The sequence below is a fragment of the Varroa destructor genome, unplaced genomic scaffold (genome assembly GCF_002443255.2).
Source record: "Varroa destructor unplaced genomic scaffold, Vdes_3.0 BEIS01000006.1, whole genome shotgun sequence".
NCBI classification, from domain to species: Eukaryota; Metazoa; Arthropoda; class Arachnida; order Mesostigmata; family Varroidae; genus Varroa; species Varroa destructor.
This window is the reverse complement of record NW_019211459.1, coordinates 24,876,873-24,904,654: the sequence shown is the minus strand read 5'-3', so window position 1 is coordinate 24,904,654 and position 27,782 is coordinate 24,876,873. Positions and strand designations below refer to the sequence as shown.

The window sequence follows — 27,782 nt, the reverse complement described above, 5'->3', positions numbered from 1 at the left end:
GAAACGAAAACTTAATACTGTTTTACAAGACAGGCTTTCTGTGAAATGGAAGAGCTGGATTTGTGTATTGCTCAACCTGGTTCGACTCAAAACGAAGGAAAATTCGTATAAATGTTGGCTCTTAACTTCAATATGTAATAATGTATTCCAATAAGCGCCATGCATAATACGTGTGTCATAGCCTTTCCCAAGCGAAAAAAAAGTAGATGGCAATATCCTGTTGAGGAAATTAATTAATGGGATTCTAGTACTATAATTTATTTTTTATTATCTTATAATAAGTACCAAGCAAATCGTTCCTAGGATGCTTATATAAACGTAACGTTTTTACAGTTAAAAAAAACGCCTCTCAATGTTTTATCTTTGTCGTATTCGCAGGTATAGTAAATACTCGCTGAAGTTAAACGAAAAGAATTTTAACTTTGATGGGTCAGTAATCTATCAACATCGTAACTATAACAACACCCTTATCTTTCATTAGCATTATTATAATTAACACAAATAAGACCGCTGAACGACTAACGTGTCACTGTGTAGAGGAAGTTCACACAGTCTATCTCCTGATATGGCTATCGCAAGATGTCAACGATGAAAGATTACCTTGAAAACAAAAGAAACAGGTGGACAGCGATATAATAGCTAAGTATTCGCATATCTCAATAAACGTTAATAAATATTGTCCTTGGTATGATTAATGTGTGCTAAAACCCGAGAAGAAAAACAACGTTTGATTATGTCTTGTGTTCTGAGTATGCTCGAGTATCCGTAGGTACCGAATAGATCATACAGCACATAGTAAGAAAATCCTAATGGGTTCGGCCAATTTAACCCAGATTTTGTAAATGTTTTCGTAACCTGGCTTCGACAGAAATGCGTAGGCGTTTTTCGAAACTGTGGCCCTCTGACTACGAGTGGTTAGAAAGGGGAAAGTAACGATTGTGGTAGTACAACGCACAGGTAAGCTCCATTGGAAGGGGTTAATACTTTGAGATTGAGTGCCTGGTTTTTAATCAGCATAAACACTATTGAAGTCACCTGTTTACAGCAAATAACAAAGTGGTCACTTCTGAGCCCGCTTTATGTTGCTAAGCTAGCGGTATGTTCGTACGACATCCCTGCATTAGATGGGTACGCTGATAATATCATTTTTCCAACTCACAAATAAGAGGTAAACCACCTTCTGGGTTTCGAGTACATTTAAACAGTTTGATTCTGATGACAATTGCCTGCTTTCATGGGCTTACGTGTTCTGTAGCGAGGTAAATTATCAGGTCACTCATGTGTAAGGCAAAACATACATTAGAATCTATGAAGGCCACAAATCCAGCTGACCCTTGATCTATCTTCGAAGAAACAAGATAGATAAGTTAGCGTATAAGTACATATAAAAACTTCGTCATGTAGAGTGCCCTGACTACATGCAATGTTTTGTAAGGTATCAGGGCGGTGTGATACTCGGCTTGGAAAGTCCGACAAATGGCTGGCCAATTATTCATAGCAAAGTAGTTCCATTGCTTTAGATGATTATGAGTTGGTGTTAGACGACGTTGGGACGTATTGTTATTTCAAATCTGCTGAATGTGGCGACGAAATAACAAAACGTAGTGCGGGATCACGTAAAAAAAACCGCAGGCCCCTATATAGACATCTTGTGCCGTAACGCCGCTCCTGGCGGCATATCACGGTTTACTCATTTGGCGGACGCCTATATAAGAGCAGGAACTTTCGCCTTGCTCATAAGACTGGATTCGGTTTAAGGTAATCGTAAGTGCAGCTGATCTAACGTACTTTGAATTTGAATTTTACATCCGGCACCATCGTTAGAGATTCAATCAGACGTCTGGTTCGTAGATCGAAACAAACCTTGTGTCTGCGGCCGGATTGGAATCTAGACCACTACATATCCTTAAGATAAGCAATTAAATATATTATTCACTGAGCTCTAACGGAATCAGCGAACTTAGCGTCAGTTATTGGAAAGAGACAGCATGCATGCACGTGCCACTCGCGTGTAACCGTACGTAAGTGGCGTGGCCTAACCATATGCTAAAAGACTAACATCGTTTTAGCTTTCAGAAGTTGGAGTGTTAATGCAATAGCGAATTCGTTTCGAATAGCAGCACTTTGGTATAAAGTATTATTTATTTAGATTATTATTATTATTTATTTAAATTATGGTATATAATGTTGACTGTATTTGGTAAGTAGGTAACGATAGGATTACGCCATTATCGTTTAGGTTTCATGGAATATGATCTCGATGCTCGGTAAGAAAAGACTAGTCGCTGGAACGCACAGCCACACATATAATATTCAGATGATCTTCTGTGAGACCCAAACTACTGGCGGCTATTACAACGTAACGAAATACTTTGCCTCTTATTAGAACTTCGGCGAACCTGATAGCTAAAACAGCGGGTCAAAGTAGATACCGTCTGTGGAAACAATTTACTCAAACCTCAATTGAGGGACGAAAGAAAGGGGAAGTAGAATGTGTTTTGCAAGGACACTTTGCCATCTAGTACTTTAGTGTACCTGGCATTGTGCCATCAACGAGCGTTCCCCTAACCCGACAGAACTTGATGCAAGTTTGACTGGCAACGTTTCATTGTTACACAACATTCGGCCCTTCTGGTATTTGCGAATTGCAATTTGTGACTTCAGAAGCAAGTTACGTCGGTGCATACCTCGCACTACCAAAAGAGCATTGCGATAGATGGTCCCGAACAAATTTCAGCATCGAACACATACGTATCATTCACCATAGACAAAGAACGTCCATGAAAGATCGAAAGACACCAAGCGCAGAAAAGCCGCAAGTACTCGGCTATGTTAAAACATCGGATAGCATTTTCGTATCTGCTCCAGCCTGCTAGTCAAGAGATAGCGGCCAATATAAAAACTAGCATAAATTTGACCCTTGAGCCATTTTGAGATTGTATGGGAGATCAGGACATTGAACAAGGGAGTAACCACTGAGCAATATGTTTATACCTCTTGGCTGTTTAATAACCTAGAAAGGCATATTTTATTGTCTAGATTTCTCAAACCAAGCTGTGCTCGCAATGGTGACAGAAATGTTTACGTTTTCCTCTCGCAGTGTACGTATATCTCCTACAATATACCGTTGACGACGCCTGCTAGCTAGTCGTGGCGAGGTGCTCCCTGGGTACACAGGCAGAAATCTGCAAAATAAACGAGTTGACCTACTATGACCTAGATAGCAATAGTCATATGTTCTTAAATCACTGGCAAACATAATTTTGTTCAATATTTTATTAAGATGTATGTGGATATAACGTCAGTAAAACAAACTCGTTTTACTCTCCCTAGTATGTACCTACTGCCCCGAAGATACACTCAGTACATTATTATAATGTACACGTGCAGACAAGTGTAACGCAGATTTATAATATTACTAAACTACCTTAGAATGGACGCTTTTTTGTTACAAATGACACTTACTCCCTTTTGACGCTTAAAGAGAAACATTTTCTATTAGCCACATTTTTATTCAAAAATACTTTCAATGAAGGGAGGCTTCTATAGAGTTTCGGAAAACGATCGAGTAGATTTTTCTGGCACAAAAGCATTGAACTTCTTTTATGTTGCTTGCCAGCTTTTTTGAAACGATTTAAAACTGTTCGGTGGTGGATGTTCACTTCCTTAATGATGTCATGGCTATTTACGTGCCGGTCTTATTCAACTTCCGCAAGTTTCATCAACTTCCAAAGTGAAAGCGAGAAAGAACCAATCTTTAGGCGTTTTTTTCTGATAATAGGCCTCGACTATAAACAGCACAGCACAAGTTTCTTTATGCGCTTGGCCGATATTTATGTCTATGGGTGTGTCTGTGTGTATATATAATAAAACTGCGAACTATGGTGTATCTTTTCACAAATGGCTCATCTTCAAGGAGCTCTGTCTTAACTTTGAGTAGAAGTGTTCCTACCGTTATAGCACATCCACAATTCTTTGGTTCCAAATGACGCCAACGCCAATGCGACTTATATTACATGAGATATGTAATTTTAAAGCCATTTAGCTAAAAATATGGTAAATGCCTCCGACAGCCTAATATTCAACCTACAAAAGGACTAGAAATAGCCCACCTGCTATTTTTAATACACATCAGGCGATATTTAAATTCTGGTAAAATTTTAGCTGAAATCGACGGTCTACGTTATTATGCAACTTCTAAAGAAATCTAGCAAAATTCTTATAAAGAAAACCGGAGTATCGGCAGTAGGACTTAATAATGCATCAAAGGGCTCAACAAGCCATTTTCGACACACCTAGGTTTTGAATATAAAAGTTATCATAGGTATATTAATAGGATCATTCAGGTGAGTTCCAATGGTTGGCTTTTTTGGGACTTCTATGATTAGTAGGTTGTTCAAGTCCCGAATTGAAGCTGTAATCGCGTTAAATGGTTGACACGACAGTTAGGAATAACACAAACTTAAAAACAAACCAATCATAAATAAAAACTCCACGTTTGTAGTAGTAGAAAATATTGTGATTGCATCTAGTATGACGCTCTGCAAACAATTTATTCTTTCAATAGTTTGCCTATATATAAATAGCTAGCCAATTTAAAAAAAAGATGGCTTTAGTACTTTTAACATGTATTTGCCATCATGGTATCTTCTATGTTGTTAAGATTCCTACCATCAGAAGGTTGTTATCGACTTTAAGCAAACTTAGAATAGGCCATACAACTTGTTACAGCGCAATTCGTCACATTCGAATTCTAATTATTATTCAGCATATTGTAAACAAAAACACAAACAATTAATTGAGAGTGACCATACTCCAATCGGCTTGTCCAAATTGTCTCAAAAACATACGCAATCCACCTGGGTAATTACATTCGAAATTGCTTTAGTCTCATTCCGGCTATGAACGAAGATTTCAGCTAAGAATGGTACAAATAACTGGAAAATCTCGACATCGATGAGTTCCCCCTGCGTGACCCATATGAACTGCGTTCCGCAGACGGTCACGCCACATGCAAACCCCAGGAGAAAATGTACGTTCTCTGTCACATTGAAACGAAACGATTGTGCCATTGGAGAGGATTTGCATTAACTCTTCCTATTCATTTGAGGTAGGACGTAGTCGAACAGAAAAGGTCATTCTATAATCGAAGACGCCAAAGCGCTCATGGCACTCTCTTATCAAAAACTGTTTGAACTTTGAAGTTAAAGTTTTCTGATAGATAAGGGACCACTGTCGTGTATACCCTAATCGCAGTTATGAAAATATTTTATATTCAACTACACCTATAAGGCATTATTGCGCAACGATAGCGAACGTTTAATCATCGAGTCCTGCTAGTTCGGACGCAGCTATTGATCGATCAGATTATAACTGGGGGTGCAGCAAGGGGCTCTCTATTTGCTATCGCTACTATGGTCACAACGAAGTTGTTCGATGATCTAGAGTCTACGATTCGATGTCCTCCGGTGAGTTGGATGCTTGGCAAAGGGCTGAGTTCGCCCGGCTCTGTAGCTCCATTCGCCGGTTAAGACATGGTTTTTACCATGACGGAAATTACGTAAGGGAACGGAAACCGCTAACACAGACAGAGAAAGAATTCAATGCCGCTGATATAGAAACCTATTTAAAAGAGGCAGAAGATATTCGTACCCTATTCGCTGACGAGGTCGAACGGCAGGACAAGGCATTGAACGCCCACGGGGCCTTGTGGGGCACTCCGACACGGGGTTCCGCTGGCTTATTCTATAACACGGGTCCACTCTCGCTTGAGATGCAGACTGATCTTTTCATGGTCGACTATGTTCGGGGTTTTATGCGCGGCCTCGAAGGCGCGTATACAGGTCAGACGAGCCAAAAGGACCGGATAGATGGAATCTGCCGGTATATCAAAAGCCTTGACGAAGCCAAAAAAAAGGCGGTTGGCAAGGTTGAACAGGGTCTGATGCGAAACTGCTGTGCTAAAAAAGCCAGTGAATCGGGCGGGAATGGTGACCAGGAGATGGATCCCGACTGGGGTAAGGCTTACCAATGGAACAGTCAGGGGTGGGGCATGGGCGACTTCGAGATCGGATTCGGCGGAGGCAAGATTAGCCAGGTGTGGATAAAGGCACACCAGGATGTTGAAAGAAACGACTCGACTGTAGTGGATTACAAATTAGAAAAGCAGAAAGAGTTAAATTCAATGTCGAGGAGATCCGCTAGTCAAACGATATTACCACAGAGTCATAATAGTAGCAACAACAACAATAATAGTTTGCAACCCGAGTTATACCCGAGAAGTCCTGTCTTTGTATGTAGTACCGAGAAAGTCCGACAAGAATCTAATGAAAGTACCAAGGAGAAAAGTGGCCGACAAACGGAAAAGAAAATTCTCGCCAAACCAATCTCAACACCGCAAAAATATGACAATGCTCTAGTTCTAAATCAGATTTACTCAACAACAGCAGTAGCAGACAATGCTACCAGCCAGGAAAACACTAGCACGCAGACAAATGCCAGAGCTGAACGGAAAATCGACCACCGGTTACCATAGGCCATCTGCTCAAAGGACAGCTCGAAGTAAAGAAATCACCAATAACCGGGATCAAGCAGCAGCTGTTAATTATGAAATCGATTCGTGCTGGGAGTTCTCAGATGTCTAGATCCTTACATGAGTTCATGGTATGGTTTAGCTACATGGTAGTGGTAAGAAATGCGGCCAGCTCGATGAAGCTTATCTTAGAAAAGACGATGGAGCACACATAAACTACTACGTAACTACTCGTAAAGGGTTCTTACCGTCAAAGCAAACTACTGGTGGCTTCAGACGGAAAAAAAGCAGCCTATCACGACGTGTCGATTACGCGCGTTGATAGGTAGCGTGTATCTCAGGGAGCGAATCGAAAAGCTGGCTCAGTTGTTTACTAAAACAAATGAATTAGGCTAACGAACACAACTTACAGGTAACATGCCGGTTTAAAGTTACCCGCCAAAAAATCAGTACCGACTTTAGAATCTATTTTCATAAAAAAAAATCAATTACGAACGTAAAAATGCGTCTGTAACATTGAATCAAAGACCGAATGTCACAAACGATGGTATGAACCTCGCCTCATACATTTATTAGATATGGTTTACGGTTTACTGTACATAATGATTAAACACAATCCGTAGCCTAGAAAATTGTACCACACGGCCTTAACGGCTAAAAAACAGTGGCCCTACTTGTACACAATATACAATCATTTATTACAACTTATGCAAAACCCTTAAAGAAATGCCATCGCTAGTAGCGAATACAACATTGGGATAATAGGAATCACATGAAAAGCGTATCACGACAAAATGACTTCGTTGGGCAGCGAAGGATGCTAACGAGAGTTATAGAAGAAGAAAAAAAAAACAAAGAAGTTCAACTAAATTAGGTTCGTTAGCTGCATGTATGTACTTGGTTTACTCTGTTTTTATCGTTACATTTTTGTTATATTGTGGACGTAGTTTCGTAGTTTTATCAGCGCGCAGTTGTAACGAAAATAAAATTACCAGATTATAATTCGAATTAAAATTTGGTATTCAGTGATCACAGGTACGGAACGAAACACAATATAATTCGCGTAGCCGAATAAGCTAGCGTTTTCGCTTGTGGAAAGTTGAACAGCTACTTCCTACAAAGGTTCAAAAGCTTCAACATGACGCACAAACAATAAAGGCCCACAAAGTAACTTTACTTTCTAGCTAGACTTAATAACTGCCCTCAGCCATTGTGAGAAGCTGATCGAAGGTCGAAAGTAATACATTCAGTAGTAAATCGTTAGAGGAAATTTTCAGCTGGGTTTGGCTTTTCGCCCAGCCGGCCAGCAGAGACGAGCTCTTTACGTGCCTTAACAAAATGGCCAGCATTTTTAAGCTGGACGTGAACACATGGTAAGGTTTGCACTCTATCGAAATGTATATGCTTTGAGAAAACTACGCTGTTCAATAACTGGGTACGTGTATCAATGACGAACTTTATTGTCTTTATTTTATGATGTCTTTTACATTTTCTGATAATGAACGTTTTCGAAAGTTATCCTGGTCCATAAGATAGCCAAGATATATTCTCTTGCTAGCTTGTCAAGTATCTATTACAATATCTACTGCAGATACCCTTATCAATCTGAGTGTTTGTGTCGCCGGTGCTCGGCAGACAGCCTGCACAGTTCATGCTTTGACAACCATGGCCAGTAGTGCACACGCTAGTAAGAACGCTGTTGGTTGCATACAGGTCGCTTTGTAACGGGAGGCAGTACCGTTCGAAAAGTGCATTCGACATGAAGATCCACAACGGTTCCAGTTATTATTTATATTTTAGCCGGGTGAACTTGTGTCACCTTGCACCAAACGATTTATTATGATACGTAATTTTGTAGATTCACGAAGATCTTTTAGTGATGGATTTATATAAGTAATTTTGAATGGAGGAAAAATAATAGCGTTGTGCCGTATGCACAATTTCGTGGAAGAATATTCTTCACTTGGTCTCTGAACTGCACAGCAGAGTTTGACTATCGGCTTCCGTACGTAGTACAAACGTCTGCTTGACAAGGTGTCCGTTGATCGTAAACCGAAGCAGATTTTTAGAGCAACTACCATTCAAACAAGCCACATCTTGTTTGATCGGTAGCTCTATTGATTATTTAAGAAAAAAAAAAATGGATCCGTTTCAAGTTAGCCATCGAACACTAAGATCCGTACATTGCTTTAAGCATGCGAGAAGTACTGGCAGTATTTCGGGTAATCGTGGCTTAGCTACATACGCAATCGAACTTTGTTCGCTTTTTGTCCTGCGAAAACGTCATAACGCTAATGGTGTTAAGTCACAGGATCTAAAGCGCCTATTCAATCTGAGTTGTAGATTGGGAATGGCGAGGTCCGTATAGACTCTACGAAAGCAAGAATTAATATCTTCTGGTCATCATTCGATTTTCTAGGGCAGAATCCTCACATTAGATCTAATCCTGAGACTAGAGAAAAGTCTGACGTACTAAGCTCGCTAATCAGAAACAGAACAGACGCCATCGAAATCAACCGTTCTAAGTTGATTAATTATACGACCCTTTAAATTTGGATAAATCTCTTGAATCTGACAAATCCGCTCGTGAATGTGGATAATTTTCAGTAGCATCATAAAGTGTACTCTCTATTTCAGACACGAAACGATGAATACACAACAGATAACCTTTACAGACGCTATAAGCCCGCTCTTAATCGTATCGCCTCTATGCAAACAATGGAAATCTCTTTAACGTTATCATGAGTAAACGGCAAGTGGTTAAAAATAAGGGAGCGCAACTCCTTTTAAATATTATACATTTGGTATTGAAAATTGTCAAAGGGGTATTTTGCTGGTCAGATACGAAGGCCAGAATGATGATGTTCCCAATAGGAGGGAGAATCAGGTTCCAACCACTGAAAACCAAGTGGAAAACCAGCCGCTAATGCAGTGCTAATCCGGGTGCCGTCCTATTAACCGTCATTCTATTCTGACTTATGACTGGGGGATGCTCGTCGGCGGTGGCATCGGCCTGGACGCTTTCCATTCGATAAACAGAAAGAACGTCCCCACTCCATAGGTGATCACCTATACAGAATCAGAAAACGAAAACAGCTAACTTATGAGTTTTGTAGAAGTCTTCTGATTTGATCGCTTGAGCCATCCAGCAATAATTAAGCGGTGAGCCTGGTCAAATATTTTTGTGTTTACCCTAAGTAAATCTTTTTATTCCGATTAGATACTGTCTCTACGTACGACGCAAATGTCATCACACAGAGTTTATTCAGTAGCTCAATTTGTGTGTCAGTATTCTCGACCATCTTATTAAACACTTATTTGTATACATCTAACATGTCGGTATGCCACTATACACGGGTAAGCGTTCGTGTGTGTGTCTGTAAAGAAAATTCTACGAGATATTTGCTATGAAATAACTTTTACCTGAAATACTCCAAAAACACCCGCAGCAACATATTGGTCACTTAGAGTTTGTGAGAAAAAATCACTTCGATAACGCCAATCGCTGCTTGTAGCCATAACCAACTGCAAGATGGAAGAAACCAACCAGAGGCAGCATGCACAGGCGGTATACACGCTCTCCTGCAATCAAGTAAAAAGGAAACGAACTATATTGGAATCGAATATGGTCATTTAACATTTCAATAAAGTTACCTGATCGTTGTGAGTAAATAAGGATAGAGAATTCGTATAATACCTGGTATCGGCAAAGCGTAAGGGGGGCGAGCTATGGTATCAGGCCAATCAAGATGGAAAACTAACATCAATAGAGCTTGTTGTAGTATCGGAAAACGTCAAAACATATCTCGAATAACTTCTTCTATTGATACAACTGGTCTCATAGATGAATACATGATCACAACCTTCATTGACCCAGCTACCCCAATGGGCCCATTTCGACCAGCTGAGTTTATTTTGCGTTCGCTTGATCTCATCATAACCTTATCGAAATGCAGTTTACAAGTCAAAAACATCGTATTTCTAATCTTTACAGCGTTACAAGTTTACGTGTGCTTCGTACAGTAACAGAGGCACTAGAGAAAGTGATATAATAGCAAGCTTTTTGCTCTATATTCTTATCTTTGTCTACTGAAGGTCTACTTACGGCAAACGACCATTCGATATTCGGTATATTTATGGATATGTGAAGAAGACGAGCCAACGATAGCAACGCTGTACCGCAGAACGTTACACCAGCTACAAACATGTAAAATCGAGCGAAACTGGCCAGCGCTGGAGAGCCGCATCCCAAACAGATTACTCCCAGCACCTAAAAAAAAAAACATTCAGACCAATAAACAACAATAAAATGGCAGAATCAACAATTTTCTTGCGTCGTCCCAGCATTATTTTTCTTGATTGACAACGGCGGCACGCGTATGTTCTCGTCTACGAGAACATTTCCAGGGGGGTACGGGGGAAAAATCGAGACATACGTTTGCCTTGCTGACCGTTTTTTCCCGTCGTATATTTAGTGCCGATAGGAACTGAATGTCGGTTACGAATGAACAGTGAATGGTTTTATTATTATTATTATTGAACACAGTATTGAACAGTATTGAACACCTGCTCAGTTTCATATATATCCATTATACGCTATTCGGTAATCTTAGGAGACACATAACAGAAGAAGCTTTTGTTTAGTGGTGGCAAAGGTTTCTAAAAGAAAAGAACATTTTTCAAGTCGCTGAATTGAACGAAAATCGATCAGTGTTTGGCTAGATCCCGAAGAAGAGAAAAATTAGAAAAAAAAAAATTAGATCCTGATACCTGTATTGCAAAAACGGATTTTTCTCATTCAAGGATCATTATTTCACAAACAGATTTCGTTAACGTTTTATAACGAGCCTACATAGATCAGACAGATATTTACTCGCCTTCCTATTTCTCTTGATAGCTTTATTATAGACATGATTGTGGTTCGCTCAGTTGTCGTCTGTTGGCAAGGTTGCTGAACAAAGTCTGGCAACAACCTTCGTTGTCAAGCGGACCTTTGCCTTCTCCAATGCCACAGATGAGCCATTGTGTAGAACGTGGCATATACCGTAGATACGTTCTCTCAATACCATAATGCACCAGCCTCACCTCGGATCTGCTAGGTTTCGGTTGCATTTTCCACAACTGTAACTTTGCAGGTCAACGGCAACGGTCGCTGGCGGCTTTCTCGCCTGTTCGTTTAATGGAGCAGATAACTGTTATAACTATAACAACTCAGACGAGGAGCAGTCGCATGCGAGGAGGCGTTTTACCTCGATTTAACGCGAGGCTGTGGAGCGAACCCCTCAGGGGAGCTGGTGTATAGCCAAAAAGTTTATCACTTTACCTATAATGATGAATGGAGGTTGAGGTGGAACGTAGGCGACTATCTATACCTCGCTTGTGCATGCTGGTTAAGCTAACAATTCTCTGCCTTTCAGTCGTTCCGCCCATTGGGTCTATAAGTGGTGACTCGGCTAAAGACGTGTTTGCGTGCGGCTCGCCCTGGTCACACATTCTTCATAGTGAAAATTAGTGTATCGCCTTTAAAATTTGAGCAGAGATCAGTTATTATTCAGCTTTTTCGCGTTGAACAAATATGACTGAGGTTTAAGGGAGCTTAAAATGCATTAAAATGGCTGAAAGAGCATTTTTAATGTGACCAGGTTTTTGATACAGGAACTGACGCGCGTTGGATATCGATCGCCACCTCTGTCCTATGAAAAAGGGCTTACGAAGCCCTTTAAGGCTCCCTAAGCCCCTTTTCACATTTTGGACTTTTCGGTTGTTTTGAGTCCCTACATTTTTAAAATTTGTGGTCAGCGAAAAATTTAGTTCCATAGAAAAAAGTAATATTTTTAAAACTACTAATGGTTGGTTAAAGTTCCGAATGAAAATTGTAATTGCGGTAGATGATTTCTATGTTAGATAATCATGATAGCCAAGAACGACACTTCTAATACTGCAAAACATTTAGTTGGCATATCTATCAGCTAAAAATAGGATATAAAACTGACTCTTGATTTAGACGCGCCATGCTAATACATTGTTAAGATGCTGCCGACGGTCAGATGATAGAAATAGTAATAGGCAAGGTTTAACTTTGATAATGATTCTATCCTAAATTACTGATTATTATGGGAGAAACTATCGAAAAAATTCTAAAATTTTCGTTTATGACACGCATGGCTAGTATTTTGCCTTCGGAAAGCTGAATGACTGACTGGTCGACCTTGCTGCTACGTCCAAGGAACCGTAGGAGCTAATGAGGTACGGCATGCCACGAGGTCTTTTTAGCATGCACTACATCTGTACTTGTGAAGAAGGCCCAATTCCGCTAGAATGGTCCTACCTTACGTTTGTCTGACTGATCGAACAATAAGAAATGTCTCGTCAATAGTGCGTATTTACAGCATGATAATGTCCACCCTAAACGTAGCAGTTTGCTTCTATTTGACTTAAAAATTGAACGATTGCTCAATCAAAAGCCAGTCTAAGCTCGCGCGTTGCATAGGAAGGACCTTGATCAGCGTAACTACTCTCGAAGAGGGTCACTTAAAATAATAGATCTTTTAGGTTATTTCGACCATTGAACTAACTAGCTAACTACCTGTGAGAGTAGGCCTCAGTGGAACGTATGCCACTGAAACAGGCTAGAATCCGTCAATGCATAATTTAAAAATCAATAAGATATCCTCATACATACTATATATCGCAGTAGAATAAGAGCAACTTAGATAGAAGTGCACAATGTGCCTAAGCGCTGGCTTCTTACCAATTGTGTAATCTTCACCCATCCAGGTATTGTTCGGAAATAATCGAGATTCAAAGCAGAGAGCTGAACTACCGACTGGGCCGCCGTGTGCCCCTCCGGTAAATCTGTCTTGAGCGAGATGGAGGTCATTCTTGCTGAAACCGGCGGTTGCTGTTGGCCTCGCTGCATATTGAGAGCGTGTTCTCGCCCCGCCATTGCCTACCAATATGACCAAATAACAAGCGCTTGAGTCGAACCCCCCCCCCCTGAGGTTGACTCCGAGCAGAGATGATTTCGATGTCAGTAAGAGCGTGGATCTTAAAGCAGCTGACCTGAAAAAAATGGCGTAAACAATGATCTTAACTCACGTGTTACCTCAGCTTGTTGATCGCACTTTTGCGAACTCTCACTATATATATATATATATTATCTATATATATATATATATATAGATAATATAGAACACATGATTGTGTTATATGTTAATCTTTTCGGATTCCTGCGGGAATTTTGATTACCCTAAAGATTCTTATGTAAGCCTCCTGTAAGCCTAATGTAAGCTTACACACTGTGATGAAGAAGGCTCAATGACGCGTTAGCCTGCTTACGTTACTTGGAAGCAGCAAAAATCGTCTTCCAGCGTTCGTTCCATAGTGTTAATCGCATTTGGGCATTTCGTGGTAAAACGTTTGGTCGGTACGGATTGGGACGGTCATTAAAGATCCATGGATGATTTTTTTAAAGTGTATAAGGCAGATATACTGTCGTGGTTGATTTTCTGACCACATAATCATTTGAGGATACATAAGTTAGTTTACGTTAATCTACCCTTAGCGACGCCTGGCTTAATTGACAAGTGATAACAGGATGGGTGCAAATAACAGAACTCTGTTCGGCTGAATTCAGTTAGCGGCTTTCGTATATCTTTTCACATGTACCTTATAAGCGACCTTCGTTTTTTTATGCATTAGTAGTTATTTAGTTGATGTGCACAGGTCCTAGAAACCACCCATTTTTAGGTCCAAAATAAATGGGCTTGTTCCCATTGGGAGTCTAACCGAAGCGCGTCTTGCTAGTTTTCTTTAACGGACCGCCGAAACAGCGTAGCAACCGTACAAGCAGCTATTTGACCTGATACTTATATGATTCTCCCAATGAGTCACTACATCTCAACTGAAACCTTCTATTCTAAACAGTTTCAGCCAATACGACCTACACACGACATCATGTTTAAAGGACGATCGCCAAAAATAAATTTTCTTGTCATGCCTAGAAACAACTACCAGAATAACGTACGTATCGTTAACGTATAGATGCCAAGTGGGCACAATTGCCCCAACACGAGTAGTCAAAAACGGTTAATAATCGCGTAAAAACTAACACACTTGCTAACTAGCTATACACTAACGTTACTGGCGTATTTTCTTCTTATAGATTAGTTATTATAATTGGCATAAAGTCAAAGTTTAGGTTTGAAACTTTAATAATCCATGTGTATATGATCTTTTCGTCTTGGGTTCATTTTAAATATTAGCATGTTTATCATAAAATATATATTTCTTAGTCAGCTTGGTCAAATTGATTCGATTTACCAGCTCAAGTACATTTCTGGGTTGGCCTGGGTCGTAGTAAGGCGGCTCTGTAACCAAATGAAATCGTTTAGCTACGCACACAAACGTACACATTTAAAAGAGTCTGTCTAAGCAAATATTACGAGTCTATAGGCACTTACGGGCATATGTGTATAGGCTTCGAGACGGGTGTCGTAATGAAACGGTCAACGTATCAGTATCAAGAGTATTTTAGACTGCCAAAACAGCTGTGGCCTGCGTCGGTATCCACTACAAAAATACTCAGTGATCTTGCGATCATATCAGTTTTATTTCTATGGTAAGTCTGTGCTGAAAATTTGCATTTTGGTTATACGTCACAAAAATGACGGAACGAATTTTTTGAAAACGGTTCCACCATCCAACAAGGCATCAGTGAGCTGCGTGTCAGACGAAGGCGATCCTTTACGCTTGTCTGTGCTGATTCAGATTAGTTGAGCTGCAGAGTCTGTTTCTCAAAGTGAAATTTGCTACTCACCGACCGCTGATACCATTTTTTGCCACTAAACAAGAGTATCTATTTGATCATTGATCAAAAAGGAGAACTTCTAAAATCAATATTGCTGTTGGGTTTTGCTTCTTGGTTGAAGAAATGCTTGGGAATTAGTAAAAGCTTTAGAAGGTGCTAGCATGGCCTCGATCGCTGAAGCGGACGCATGTGGTGCAGCCTGTTACTGATGCTGGCCCTGTCTACTTTCGCAGGACTCCTCGAATCTACGAGCAGACTGGTCCAAACAGATGTCGGGCAAAGTCTGCTTCATCCTTTTAACGCATGTTTATTTATGGTTGAATAGGGAGTTTACAAAATATAAGCTAGATTTGCGAAATCGTATAGGCTTCAATGTGATAAATTCATCAAAGTCGTGTGTATCAAGCGAAATTTTACCTATCATCTTACAATATGGATTCATCAATGTTTCTACCTTTTTACATCAATATACAAAAACATTCCCATGCAAATTTCGCGAAAATCAACAATGAGGCCAACATTGGTACTTGGCCGTTCCATATTTTATCGTGTAGAAATTGTTATTGCAATAGGTACGACTGAAAATAGACACACTCGTGTCTTTACAGACAGCCCGGGTAAATTTTCACTTTGTGCGTTGAATAAAACGTGACGAAATATTTTCCCCGAATAACCAGCCCAAAATTGCCCTGGTAACGTTCCGCATAACCCAAGCGAAAACGTCGAACGTCAGTAGCTGCTGAAAGGGAAGCATTTCGTTGAGGCCGCGTCATATTGATGACGCTGACGTTTCGCGTTCGACGCTAGAAATGTACGACAGCGGCAGCCGGCCAATGAATGACAACAGTCAGAATGACTATCGTAACATAGATAATGGTAACAATTAGCGATTGTAATATAAACATGACTTTATTTATACTGAAATTAGCTTTATGTTTATTACCACATTTAATATTAGCCATACCTCATCGTTGCCCCGCACACATTGACGGTAATTGCCGCTGTTTAAATATAGTATTATGAAACGTATCACTCTAACTGATATTACGCGATCTATATACGTGTCGCCGCTACCAGCAACAGTGAAAACACTTAAGTGCAAACATTCTATGGGGGTAACGAATTACCGAGATATGTTACCTTTAATACTAGATAATGCGAAATCATGCAATATTTGCCGGTCCGGATAAATCGGCGAGGTAAATTCGAAAGGTTGGTAAGTGATTTTCGTATTGTTTGATGAAAAGTTTGGCTGGGAAACTTCAAAGCTTCGACGTGACCCACATGTATGTAACAAAATAGCAAACAGGTCATATGAGTACTGTCTGTTTACATGTAATGGAAGAACAGCGAATGCGGAACAATTTTACCTGAAGTATTTCTAGTTACCTATAACGTCGCGCAGCAATCTTTAGACGGTGTTCTACTATTAAATCTATTCTAATTATGCGTTATCAGTTATTCTAATGCTGAACGTTCTTCAATTAATATTTTACCCATGAAGAGCATCTTCATCGCTTCCCTGCCTATCATCAATAGCGTCTCCCCGTACTTGGCTTTCTAGAAACGGCATTTTTATTATACCCATGATTCACCGATTGACAACCAGCGAACGTTTCAATACAATTCAGTTGCCGCCGACGCAACGAAATTACGTATAATTCTCTTTCTTCGGATGTTCTTCTTTCGGCCAGGCCGACAACGGCGCGATTCCTAATAACACACTCCACCGTTAACACGAGTGTTACGTCGCCTTTCGTATGTTTGCAGTACGATTCGTATAGACATTCACGTCAACTGAAGATCATCCGGTGTTAATGGTTCCTGTTTTTTGACGATTTGTCGGGTTGCTTTATTTACCTTTGACAAGAAAGCCGTACGGTAGCCAATTGCGAAGTACCAACGACCAGCCAATTGTGAAGTCGTATGTCGTCGCGACGTGTGCCGACGCCGCCGGATTGTTGGACTCGTAAGAGAGTTTTTAAAGAAAGCTTGCCTGTTTATCGAACGCCAGACTCGCCCTCGTCTCATTTATAGCGAAGGGCCGACCTTCAACGGGCCAACACCGGTGAAGTTTGCCCCATTCCAAACACGTAACTACTCACTATTACAGGGATGGCTATGGCTATGGCTAAGTTGATGGCCGGAAAGACACTACCGCTATGGCCGAGATTGCGTACCTCTGAAGGCTGCCGGCCACTCAGCGCGGGAAAAGAAACGACAAGGATGACGTATTGGTTCGTGTTGATGGGCGCTGTAGCTCAGAGTTTTGAGTTTGGCCGCTTACTGCAGACAGTCACAATGAGGCGCGTATGAGAAAGCAAATAGACATGAAGATGGACCAACTGAACAAGAAACGAATATCTGAAAACAGAGTGATCCCCTGATTAGGTCTGCGTTCGATATGTCCATCTGTGTGCGTGATAGTAACGATTCCTGTACAGAGGCGTGTGCAATATCTTATATTTTTTTCCTCAGACTTAAGTATACAGTGGTATCGTAGAAAATTTAGGAGGAAGGACGCCGCGGAGTAAAAGAATAGCGATTCTTCGGTAGAGCCGAATATAATCACAACGTTATCGGCAAACATTTTTAGGAACATTGGGTTATTATGCTGCTAAGATAGCGCAGGAGAATGGTAACTGGTTATTATGTTGTTACCAAACGTTGAACCTAAGAATGAGGTCAGCGTAACGCTGTCAGCACTCTAATAAAAGCATAATTTTTCATTCTTATGAAAACTTCCGACAGATGATGGCCGCCAAAATCTTCTACCTCAACTATCATTCAAGATCAGTTCAAACTAGAAACCGATAGAAATGATAGAAACTCGTAAAATTTTCCACCGTCTTTAATAGAGCGTAAAGTTACCTCGAGACTGTTAACCCTGAATTTCTAATTATTGCAGCCCTTCTTCGCTATAGAAGACTGAGTGAATGATTTGATCGCTACATTTTGAAGATCACCTTTTTGCTTATTACTCGAAAATTATGTTAGCGCTGCGGCCGTTATCGGTTGTCGTATATATCGGCACAGATCCGATACATCGATTTGCTATACTAATTGTTTCAAACTATACCGCCATTAAACATTGCGTTGTTGGCAACATAGGCCTCACAGCCTGTTATTAGGAAAAAGAAGATATACATACGATAGCAGAACTCACCGACTAGCCAAGCAACAAATTCCGAAGATTATGTACCAAAAGTCACATTGTAATCAGCTTTACATGGCTGCCATTAAACAGCGCTTATTTGGATCGGCTTAGACCGCGTTGCTGCTAATAATTTTGTTTTCTTCCAGCTGTTGCGAGTCGCTATCAAATTCGCGATCGGCGACGTCTGGCAACGTCTGAAGCGTAGGCGGACGTCCCACATCTCCGACGCCGGCTGCCTAGGGGCAATAGCATGTGTGCGTTTATGTGCATCGTATGGTAATTGCATGCCTCTCATGATGAACACTGCAGGATCAGTAACTGTAATCAACGAAGATTTGTTATACCAGCTGCTAGAGACAGCGTCGATTCGTCGTTGCCCTATCAGAAGATTAGACCGCCAGACGTCAAAAGCTTTGCACATTAATGGCTGTAGCATGAAGTACTGGGAATACAAGGAATTTGAAACTATTTTTATCTCTCTTTTTGTTAGTGGAACGGCGCGATGACCCAAAACACGCAGCACTAGTCCTCGATGAACTGGGGGGTTTCGACGACTTCACAGAAACAAGACAAAAAGACGGAATTGCCAGAACGAAGCGGTTGCACGATGAATAGAGGGTATTGCGTATTCATTATTACGGATATGTTGTCCTTGGCGAACCATATAAAGGTTTCTTGCTTCAATTTGCTTCTTTTTTTAATGTTCCAACATTGACTATCATATTATGTTGTGTTTTGTCAAGTATATAGACTAGAAACAAGTGGATAAGCTGGCCGGCGTTCCGTACTTCTATTTTGTGACGATGCTCAGGAAGATATAATGTGTCGACATTGCCAAATATTTTTATAGTAATAAAGCTCGTGATACCGATAAAAACCGTAGCCCCACTTAAACCTCTACTGCACGAAATTAATTAGTAACAAAGAATAGACCGCAATTAATACCAGTTAACTGTATAGCATTGCGCGTTACGACGATATCCCGTTTGCAGTAAGTTGTCCATGAATGCGAAAATAGGACAGTGCTAGCGTACGTAAGCAAAAACCGGTTCTGGCTATTTCTTAATAACCTTTTCCTAAATTTGTCCAATATCATAACAAACACACAACAGATGTTCTAGCTAAAACGGGCTTCAATAGGTAATTAACTGTTATGCTAATGAGAACTTCCAGTTTCGACTCATGAGTCGTTATATAGAAAAGGAGTTCATTTTCACGTTAATGAGCATTACTGCACAACCATCATTCATGCTCTTATTAGATGAGACCTTCTGGCGCTGCCCTATTTGTTCCTGATCGTGGCTTCAGGAACGGTGATGCTGTTAACGGGGCATTCGTGCGCTAAATCCTCATTTGATGACGAGTAAATTTTCTTCCGTAACGCCTCCTACCTCTGACGTAACAAATAGCTGAATGTTATGAAATATATATTCATTGTTGTTACCCCTACGCTCGATTAATAGCTATCTGCTTCAATCGAGGGGTTGCAGGCAAATGAGGGCAAGGGTCAAAGGTGCGGTGTAACGATAAGGGTTTACTAGAAACAAGTGGAAACAAGTACCTCACCCCGCACGACGTCACAATTGACGATGACTGCAATTAATACGTAACTATCATTTTGTTGTTATTGTTCTTGCCGTTGCCTTGATTCTCGCTTTTAACAAATCTGCACTTTTTTCTGCCATGTGCAATTAATAATAAACCAATCTCCACTGTAATAATCTGACTTTAACCGAAAAAAGCCCAATTCGGACTTCACCAACAGTGTCAGAGATGATTTCTCTTCGAAACCACGACTAACTTAACAGAGGCCGTCAACGAAAACGGCCACGCACGTCTGATAACGCCAAATGTGCGCCATGACCGGCGGTCCCGTCATGCTATCCAGCCTGCATTGTTTTGTCCTCGCGCTCTTCCTATACGTATAAGATTAGTGGAGCGTATATATGAATTAATTTCTATCAATTGGTAGACATTCTAGGTCGGTTTGATTTGTCGTAGGCCCTTTATTTTTCTTTCCCTATCTTTCTAGGCTCGTTGTTCCGTTCTGTGTGTCTCAGTCGATTAGAACGCCGTCCTGAGCCGATCGCCATAACCACGAACGCCTTGAGCAGTCAATTCACTTTCAGGTCTATATCAGTTGTGCGAATTGTATGCCTATCTCCCGTGGTAATGGCGATTCTCACGTCCGATAAGTGAGCACTCGTAAGCGAAGATTAACGCCAGGTGGATCTGCCCCTATGGATAATTGTTTGCTCTAACGAAATGCGTGGAGTGCCAAGATGCAACCGCGAGCAACTTGCGTTTCGAGCGTAAGCCCTATACAACCCGCCGTGTATTTTCTCGGATGTTCTTGCTGACGTTGAGTTCATCTAGCTAACGGTGTTACTGTTCATCTGAGTAGATCTCGTTCAGCTTATGCGGCCTCTGCAACTGGTTTAATTGTTGACTTCAGCTAAGCACAGCTACGGCTTTTACAACGGCCGCCACTACTATAAGTAGCATAGTTGTACGTCAACGTGTCCGTCCGAGCATCTGGCGTTTGGGCACATCGTCTCTGGCAGCAGCAGCAGCATGTTTCTGATTAACAAACGTTAACGTATGTAACGTCACTTGCAACCGTTGACGATTTGCTTGCTGCATTTCGCTCTGGACGCGCTGTGTCGTCTGCAGATAGAGGGAATTGCGAAAGCAATAAACACACGATTGAGCGTCAAGACAATGCAGAATTCAATGTTGTGACATTCGGCACCGCCGGGCTCAATTCAGACCGTACCCTTCAAGTCGCGCCCGGCAGCACGTACAGCTTCAACGAGAGAAAGGCAAAAAGGCGACACAGTGACCAGGAGACCTGCATCTACGAGATCCATGATCATTTGCGGGTCCCTAGCGGCAATGGTCGCTAAATCGGCGTCGGCTCCACGACGGGTGCCGCTGGTTGGGCTTCCGTTGTTCCAACTATGTGTGTGCACCTATAATACGACAACCACTACAAGCTACGATTAGCGCCAGTCTGACAACGGTTTCTGCTGTTGCCTTTGCTTTTGCGTAGCCTGTTCCGGGCTCGCATCACGGATGCGTGGACGGACGCTCAGCCGCTACAGTGGCTCCGCCGCGCAACTGCAGCGGATGGGCAGAACAAAGTCGACACGAAACGCTCTGCTTGGCGCAGGTTTACAGCCGCCACAGGAAACCCGTGTGGCTAGACCTCCAGAGCGTAAAATTAGCAGCACTAACGTCAATTGACCTGTCTATGGTGACGGCCTAGTGGAAATTGGCGGTTGTGGACTGCACAAGATGACGCCCTAGTGAACAGTGCAAGACAAGACGCCGTGGGTCTGGTCGAGCAGTAGCGGAATAACGCAGAAACTGATAGTGTTAAGAGTAAGCATCTGAGACGGCGTTGACATACAAGCACAGATGCGTAAGGTGTGGACGGACGGCACCGCAAAGAAGCGTTCCAGCAGGAAAAGTGGTTCAGCGACAAGGCCTTCGACGCCTGAATGCATTTAGCCTAATGTATTAGAAAATATAGTTCAGAAGATAGAACGGAACGGGGGATGCACAGAGAAATAACACTGAAAAATGGAACGCAGAAAGAACGATATTTTCACTTATACCGTACTTCCTCTAACTACTTTATTTGTGGAGATATAGGTGTTAATTTTACATAAGTAGATTGTTGTGCCCGTTGGTGTGTCTGCAAGCAGAAGCCAATACTGAAGATAAATAAATTGAAAAGTTTTGTAGAAACTCCTCAGACATCCTTTATTGGTGACACACTGGTAATACGGCCGTTGTATGATAGTTTTCCGGGGTTCAGTAAAATCTGGCTGGCAAGTTGACGGCACTAGCAGATTTACAATGTACCATAACTACTACAACAATACGCACGTAGTGCACGATGTACCTACTACATACAAAAAAAAATGGAGCGGAGTGTAGCTTGTTTTAGAGAGATTAATAAGCTGGCAGGAACTTCTTTGCAATGAAGAATAATTGGTCTACACTTCCTAAGAGATTTTAACTTTCCCTATACTATATACAGCCCTAACTGTCATATATTTAGCGTTTCATCTTGTCACGATATGATGAAATCGTCTTAGACTACAGGCAGAGCTGCGCGCACGATAATTTATTAAGTTGGATTTCTTATTATAACGAATTGCTGTCGTAGTCTGTGTCTTTCTGAAGAAACGATTCTTATCTATCGCTAACTACCCCTCACAAATTGGGGCAGTTATAAATAGATAGAGGGCTATTGTATTGGCTACTTGACACAACATCCACAAGCTCACCATTCGAGACTGACATATTTATGGTGCCCTGGCTATTTTTCTATCGGCACAGCGTAGGTGCTATAGGTGGCTGTATGCGTGGCTTTGCTTTACGGTGCAAAAAATACAAACAAGATTATATATATATAATATATATATATATATATATATATATCTGGTAGTAGTTATAGTTGATTTTCTGCCATAGCAACGCACCATAGTTAGAAAAAAATGCAATTATAGAAAAGGCTTGCTAACCACCATCGCCGCAGACAATGAACTGCTTCTGCAGAAGCAGAAGTTTGCTGGGCCATTTCAGCTTCTGCTGTTACTGCTGCCGCTGTTTGTGACCAGCGACGAAAAGAAGGGAAACGGATCAAAATGTTCAGAACACTTTTGCACAGTTTCGGCTTCATATTCGAACTTGGTCTACCTCGGATAGAACTTAGCTAAAGCAAAAATCGTATCTGTTTACAGCTGCGCGTATGACCGAAAGTCATTCATGGCAGTAGATTGAATATGAATCGACATTATGAATGAAGCAAGCGTTCGAGGAAACAGGGTTTTGATAAGTCTTTATAAATCCGTAGATTATCTTAAACACAAGAGACTATTACGGAATAGGTGCAGCGTTATCTTGGGGCTATGTTGTTGGTACATTTACCATTAATGTATAACGGGCGTTGCAAAACAGCTTTAATCGTAGAATAGGTATCCACCGTGTGGATAAAATACCCTAAAAGGATCCGATTCATTGACGGTCTGCGTGGCACTGTCTCTCCATGGACGCATTCTCTACAAATCATGTTGAACCATGAAACGATTCTACCTGATAAGTGGAGCACGTAAGAGGAACGCGGATGCTTAACATAGGTTTTTGACAACGAAGACAAATGTACAGACCTAACGACGTTTTTGTGAGGCTTGATTACGAATCCGAACAAAGTTAAAACTTCCTGTTCGAAAGATGATTATACTATCAACAACACCCGCCTTTAGTCTTTCAGGCAGCAGGTTTTGACAGACATATTTGGTTTAATTAGTCTTCAACGTAGGTAAAAATAACAGAACGAAGCTTCCAAGTAGTACTATATTAATACCCACAATAAATCCAGCCAGCTGTTGTTATCTGGGCCACGAAATCACTCGGACCACCATATGCCTACAAGTTATACCTGCAAACGACCGCTCATTGCTAAGTTATCTTATGAAAATACATATAGAGCCTCCTTTATGTAATCAACAGATTAATACTGCATATACATGTAGTAAAGATTTCATCATTTTTATCATCTATGCGCAACCTATAGGTCTCAATCTCAGCCTATGAGTTGTTGCAGCCATAGCCGATGTGGCATTCAGTTCGATAAAACCGGCCGGGATCTTGCCAACGCATACAAATAACCGTACATTACTAACGTAGACTGGTGATTGGAACCCGACCGTAAGCGAATGCCGCGCACTCGCTGGTTCTATTTATAATGGAACAGTTCCACAATGTAGTTCTATGACCAATTCGTCTTTCTTCCGGCATTTCAGTTGTGCTCCAGGAATAGCTTTCGTGGCAGCTGTAGTAGTCAGTGGCTCGCAGATCAACGTTTTGCATCTGCCACTCGGACTGCATCGCTCCCCGGCAGCCATCTCTGATGGCAAAACCATGATCCGACGTTTTACCACAGGGAGAGGCGATCGCCCCCCAAAACGTTTGTTTGGCTGGTGATGCGACCGTGTGGCTACCGCTTCCCGCTGCCCTCTGGATTGCAGTGGCTTTTGCCGGCCACTTAGTTGCTGAAACGGGCTAACATTATCAGCTAAGTTTGTCCCCTAATGAGTCTCGGGGAGTAGATGTGGTGGGAGTTGCGGCATAAGACTGCCAATTGTTCAGAGTCGCTGTCGTCTAGATTATGGTGGCATGGCAAAAAGCTCCAACAACGGGTGCTAGATAACCTAGATTAACGACATTTCAGTTATCACTTAGATACCATCTTTGCCAAAACGACATTTGCCAAACTGCACGTCGTTGGCCGGCGGAACAATGAAGCTGCTCTATAGGTGGCGAACAGCTATGGAGCTAACAATCATATTTGCGCCGGAACTAGCGACACCTTATTACCACTGAAAATTAGCGGAAATAACTACGGTTTGACGGTGCCGCCCAGACCCTAGCTAATATCCTAGTTGTCTTCGTTGGCCAAGGCCGAAATTTGCTACATCAGCATTCGACCGTTCCCAGAGCTGATACCTGAATAAACAGTGTAGAACGATGAAACCATACACACAGTACAATCATGCAACAACATTGTAATCTACGTGTAACATACGGCAGAATGGAAACGAAGTGCAGCGCCACGCGGACCACTTACCAAGCTATCATGGCCATATAGCCAAGCGCATTTACTCCGTACAGCGTCTGTGCCCAGCACCGATCAATACGGAAAAGGCGATTATATTACTTGTAATGATACTAGTACATCTTGATCAATTTACATATGGGTGCGATGATACGGAACAATCTTTTGAGAATAAATTTGGTCTGTAGATTGAGGTGTTTGTCCAAGAGTTGCCTTATTGAGGGAATGATGAAGTTGCACGGTTCTTTTTCAATCGGTACACGTTTTCGCGCCCCCTGTTTCAGTGCGCCTACCCAGTTGTTATATTATAACAATTCGTCTAGTCGCGCTTTTGGTTTATAGTCGATTTTCGAAATAGTCGCAGCGTATAATCTATCCACCTGTCGACGCGTTTGCGGATCCTCGAAACAGTCGAACCAAAGGGATTTATAACATGGATTTACGACAGGCATAGATGGAACAGATACTTGTCGCTTGATCCAAAGATGAGAGAAAATCAAAGGATATTCTATTGCCAGCGCTGGTCTCTATAGAAATGGGATTGTTTTAACAGAAGAACCATGTGTCATTGATAGATTACTCCACATTGTATCGTATCGATTGATTTGGACGTCGTAAAGCGATCTCCTTGAGACTTATTTTCTTCAAAGGGAATTTAATTAAAGGCTTATTATAGAAACAAAGCTATGGAACGATGCACAGCGTACTTCGATCCGTTCTGCTATATGCTATTGACTGTCGAATGAAGGGGTCCACGTTCGCTTCGGCGCGACGGTATCCATAGATATAATAGATGAGCGTCAATATTGCAAAAACACTTGTGCAAACCCTATTCAAATGGTGACCGCCTACCTGGTCACTGTGGTAGAGCAAGCATTGCTTTACCAGCTAAATTGAATTTGGTTACGTTACCTGCGTTTCTGCGTTCCTTCCTCCCTTCCTTTTCTGACCTTATTCTTCTGCTGTATTTGTCACTGTCGAACAGTACACAACTTTTCGAAACTGCTATTCTTCAAACTTCGTATTTCGTTACTAACTTCACTAGAGGCAAATTTTTCAGACCTTTTCCAAAAAGCATCAGTGCAAGTTTCTCAACTTCGTTTCTGTTTTACGTCCTTATTGTGTTCAGGCTAGAGCTGACCCCATCGATGTCCCGTTATAAACGGACTCCAAAGATCGCTCCACTCAACTTTCCGCTCCGCTAGCATCAACAACATCGGTATGGCAGAGACTGTAACTTTACGTAGCCCGTTTTACGGCCGTTACAAGGCCTTCCTTTGCTGTTATTGCTGCTGCAATTCTATCAGGGAACTTGTTTTGTCCGGGCAGACAGGCGACATCCAGCGAACACGCACTGCCACGCGACTCACTCGCTAACTGTCTTCGGTGCTCCTTATTACTCATCCAAACACTCGGACGTTACTCGAATGTCGGTTGCTTGTCATTGGACGTTCGGTGCGCATATATCAACTATCTGCAATAGTACCAAACAGCACGAGCAAGTAAAAGTGCATAGCAGAGGACCAAGGGGGTCACCACTGATCAATGGAACACTTGGAACATTTGTGAGTCAGCAGTTGGCGGCGCCGACAGCTGAAGTTGTCGTTGCTGTCACTAACGCTGCCGTCGAGTTGTGTTTTGGTAACGAAAAGGCTGACACTGATCTGCTGCAACTTCCCTGCCCGTGCAGCAGTCGGCTTGTGACTCCGCTGACGAAGGCAACGGCGTGTGAGCAGTGGTTTTTCGGCGGCGGGGTTTTCGATGCCTCTCTCAATGGGCCCGTTCTATGATCGATGAACGTTATTCCGCTTTTTCAGTACAAACACTTTCTTCTTGTTATTCCACCGTCTGTCCGCCAACTGAACTAGCCGGCTTAGTCGACAGCAAGATAGCGCCGCTGTGGTAAGAAGATCTGTTTCGGTTGTTGCTCCAGTAGTGCTCCGTGCTCACCCGCTGTCGCCGTCATCGCCGCCAGTGTTGTTGGCGGACGTAGGCTCCAGTGCAAAAGTAACCACAGGCGAGTAGCGAGCCGTTTGCAGTGGCGCTCCGACAAAAAACCGAAGACTCTTTCCTTCCTTCTGTGGCCAGCTCGATCGCTTGACCGTGCGCTTATCGAGTTTTTCCGATGGCAAGAGCCAAGAACCGCGCTAGGGCAGTGCAATGGAGCAACGGCGATGGTGGCGCCCGCCAGCGGCATCTAACAAAGACGGACGTCACCACTCAGTGATCGGCGATCAGCGATCGACCTTCTCGAGCTGCTAGAGATTTGCCACTGACCACAAATTATAGACGTCCACCTACGCTCCTGCGTTTATTAGCGTCATCGCTGCATTGCCTGTCCCGCCTGTACCCCCGCTCCCTTCAAGCAGTCTTCTGTCATCAGAATCACAAGGGTAACACTGTCGATGACCTGTCTGGCTGCCAGAGTGGATATATTATCAATAAGTATTTGATTTCCCGTCCTTGCGATTGGTTCGTTATATTCGCACGTAAATCCTTGATGCTGCAGCTCACAACGCCTCTACTGTGACCTGGTCGACCTGTCTCTGTCTAACGTTTGTTACAGCGAAATCCAGCTTCGTGCTGCCACTTTTGCTGTTGTGTTAACTACCTGACGGTTACCGCTGGGTCAACTACGATCCGTGACACCATCGCG

At 42.0% G+C, this 27,782-nt stretch overlaps 1 protein-coding gene across 13 annotated transcripts; it reads right to left on the bottom strand.

Annotated features, from left to right (window-relative positions):
• Nucleotides 1-248: 248 nt before the first annotated feature.
• Nucleotides 249-27,213, bottom strand: LOC111252449 (CKLF-like MARVEL transmembrane domain-containing protein 4). 13 transcript variants are annotated; one of them, XM_022810361.2, is made up of 7 exons: nucleotides 26,039-27,188; nucleotides 17,522-17,705; nucleotides 14,855-14,901; nucleotides 13,284-13,594; nucleotides 10,638-10,802; nucleotides 9,956-10,114; nucleotides 7,961-9,601 (listed from the first exon to the last, which is right to left on the bottom strand). In XM_022810361.2, exons 4-7 carry the CDS (start codon nucleotides 13,476-13,478, stop codon nucleotides 9,509-9,511), a joined length of 612 nt encoding a protein of 203 aa, XP_022666096.1. In that variant the 5' UTR covers nucleotides 13,479-13,594; nucleotides 14,855-14,901; nucleotides 17,522-17,705; nucleotides 26,039-27,188; the 3' UTR covers nucleotides 7,961-9,508. The 13 variants fall into 13 exon arrangements, 8 of the variants coding, with proteins under 8 accessions (XP_086848062.1, XP_022666096.1, XP_086848059.1 ...); XM_086991933.1 differs by lacking the exon at nucleotides 26,039-27,188 and adding an exon at nucleotides 18,508-18,651; XR_015329559.1 differs by lacking the exons at nucleotides 7,961-9,601; nucleotides 17,522-17,705; nucleotides 26,039-27,188 and adding exons at nucleotides 249-600; nucleotides 17,202-17,503.
• Between the last annotated feature and the right edge of the window lie 569 nt (nucleotides 27,214-27,782).

Bases quoted from the DNA above. Each gene is read 5' to 3' on its own strand.
- LOC111252449 (XM_022810361.2), bottom strand. From the start codon at position 13,478: ATGGCGGGGCGAGAACACGCTCTCAATATGCAGCGAGGCCAACAGCAA. The intron at 10,803-13,283 runs GTAAGAAGCCAG...TTTTTTTTTTAG, and splicing joins GGGTGAAGATTACACAATTG to GTGCTGGGAGTAATCTGTTT. The intron at 10,115-10,637 runs GTAAGTAGACCT...ACTTGATTGCAG, and splicing joins ATATCGAATGGTCGTTTGCC to GAGAGCGTGTATACCGCCTG.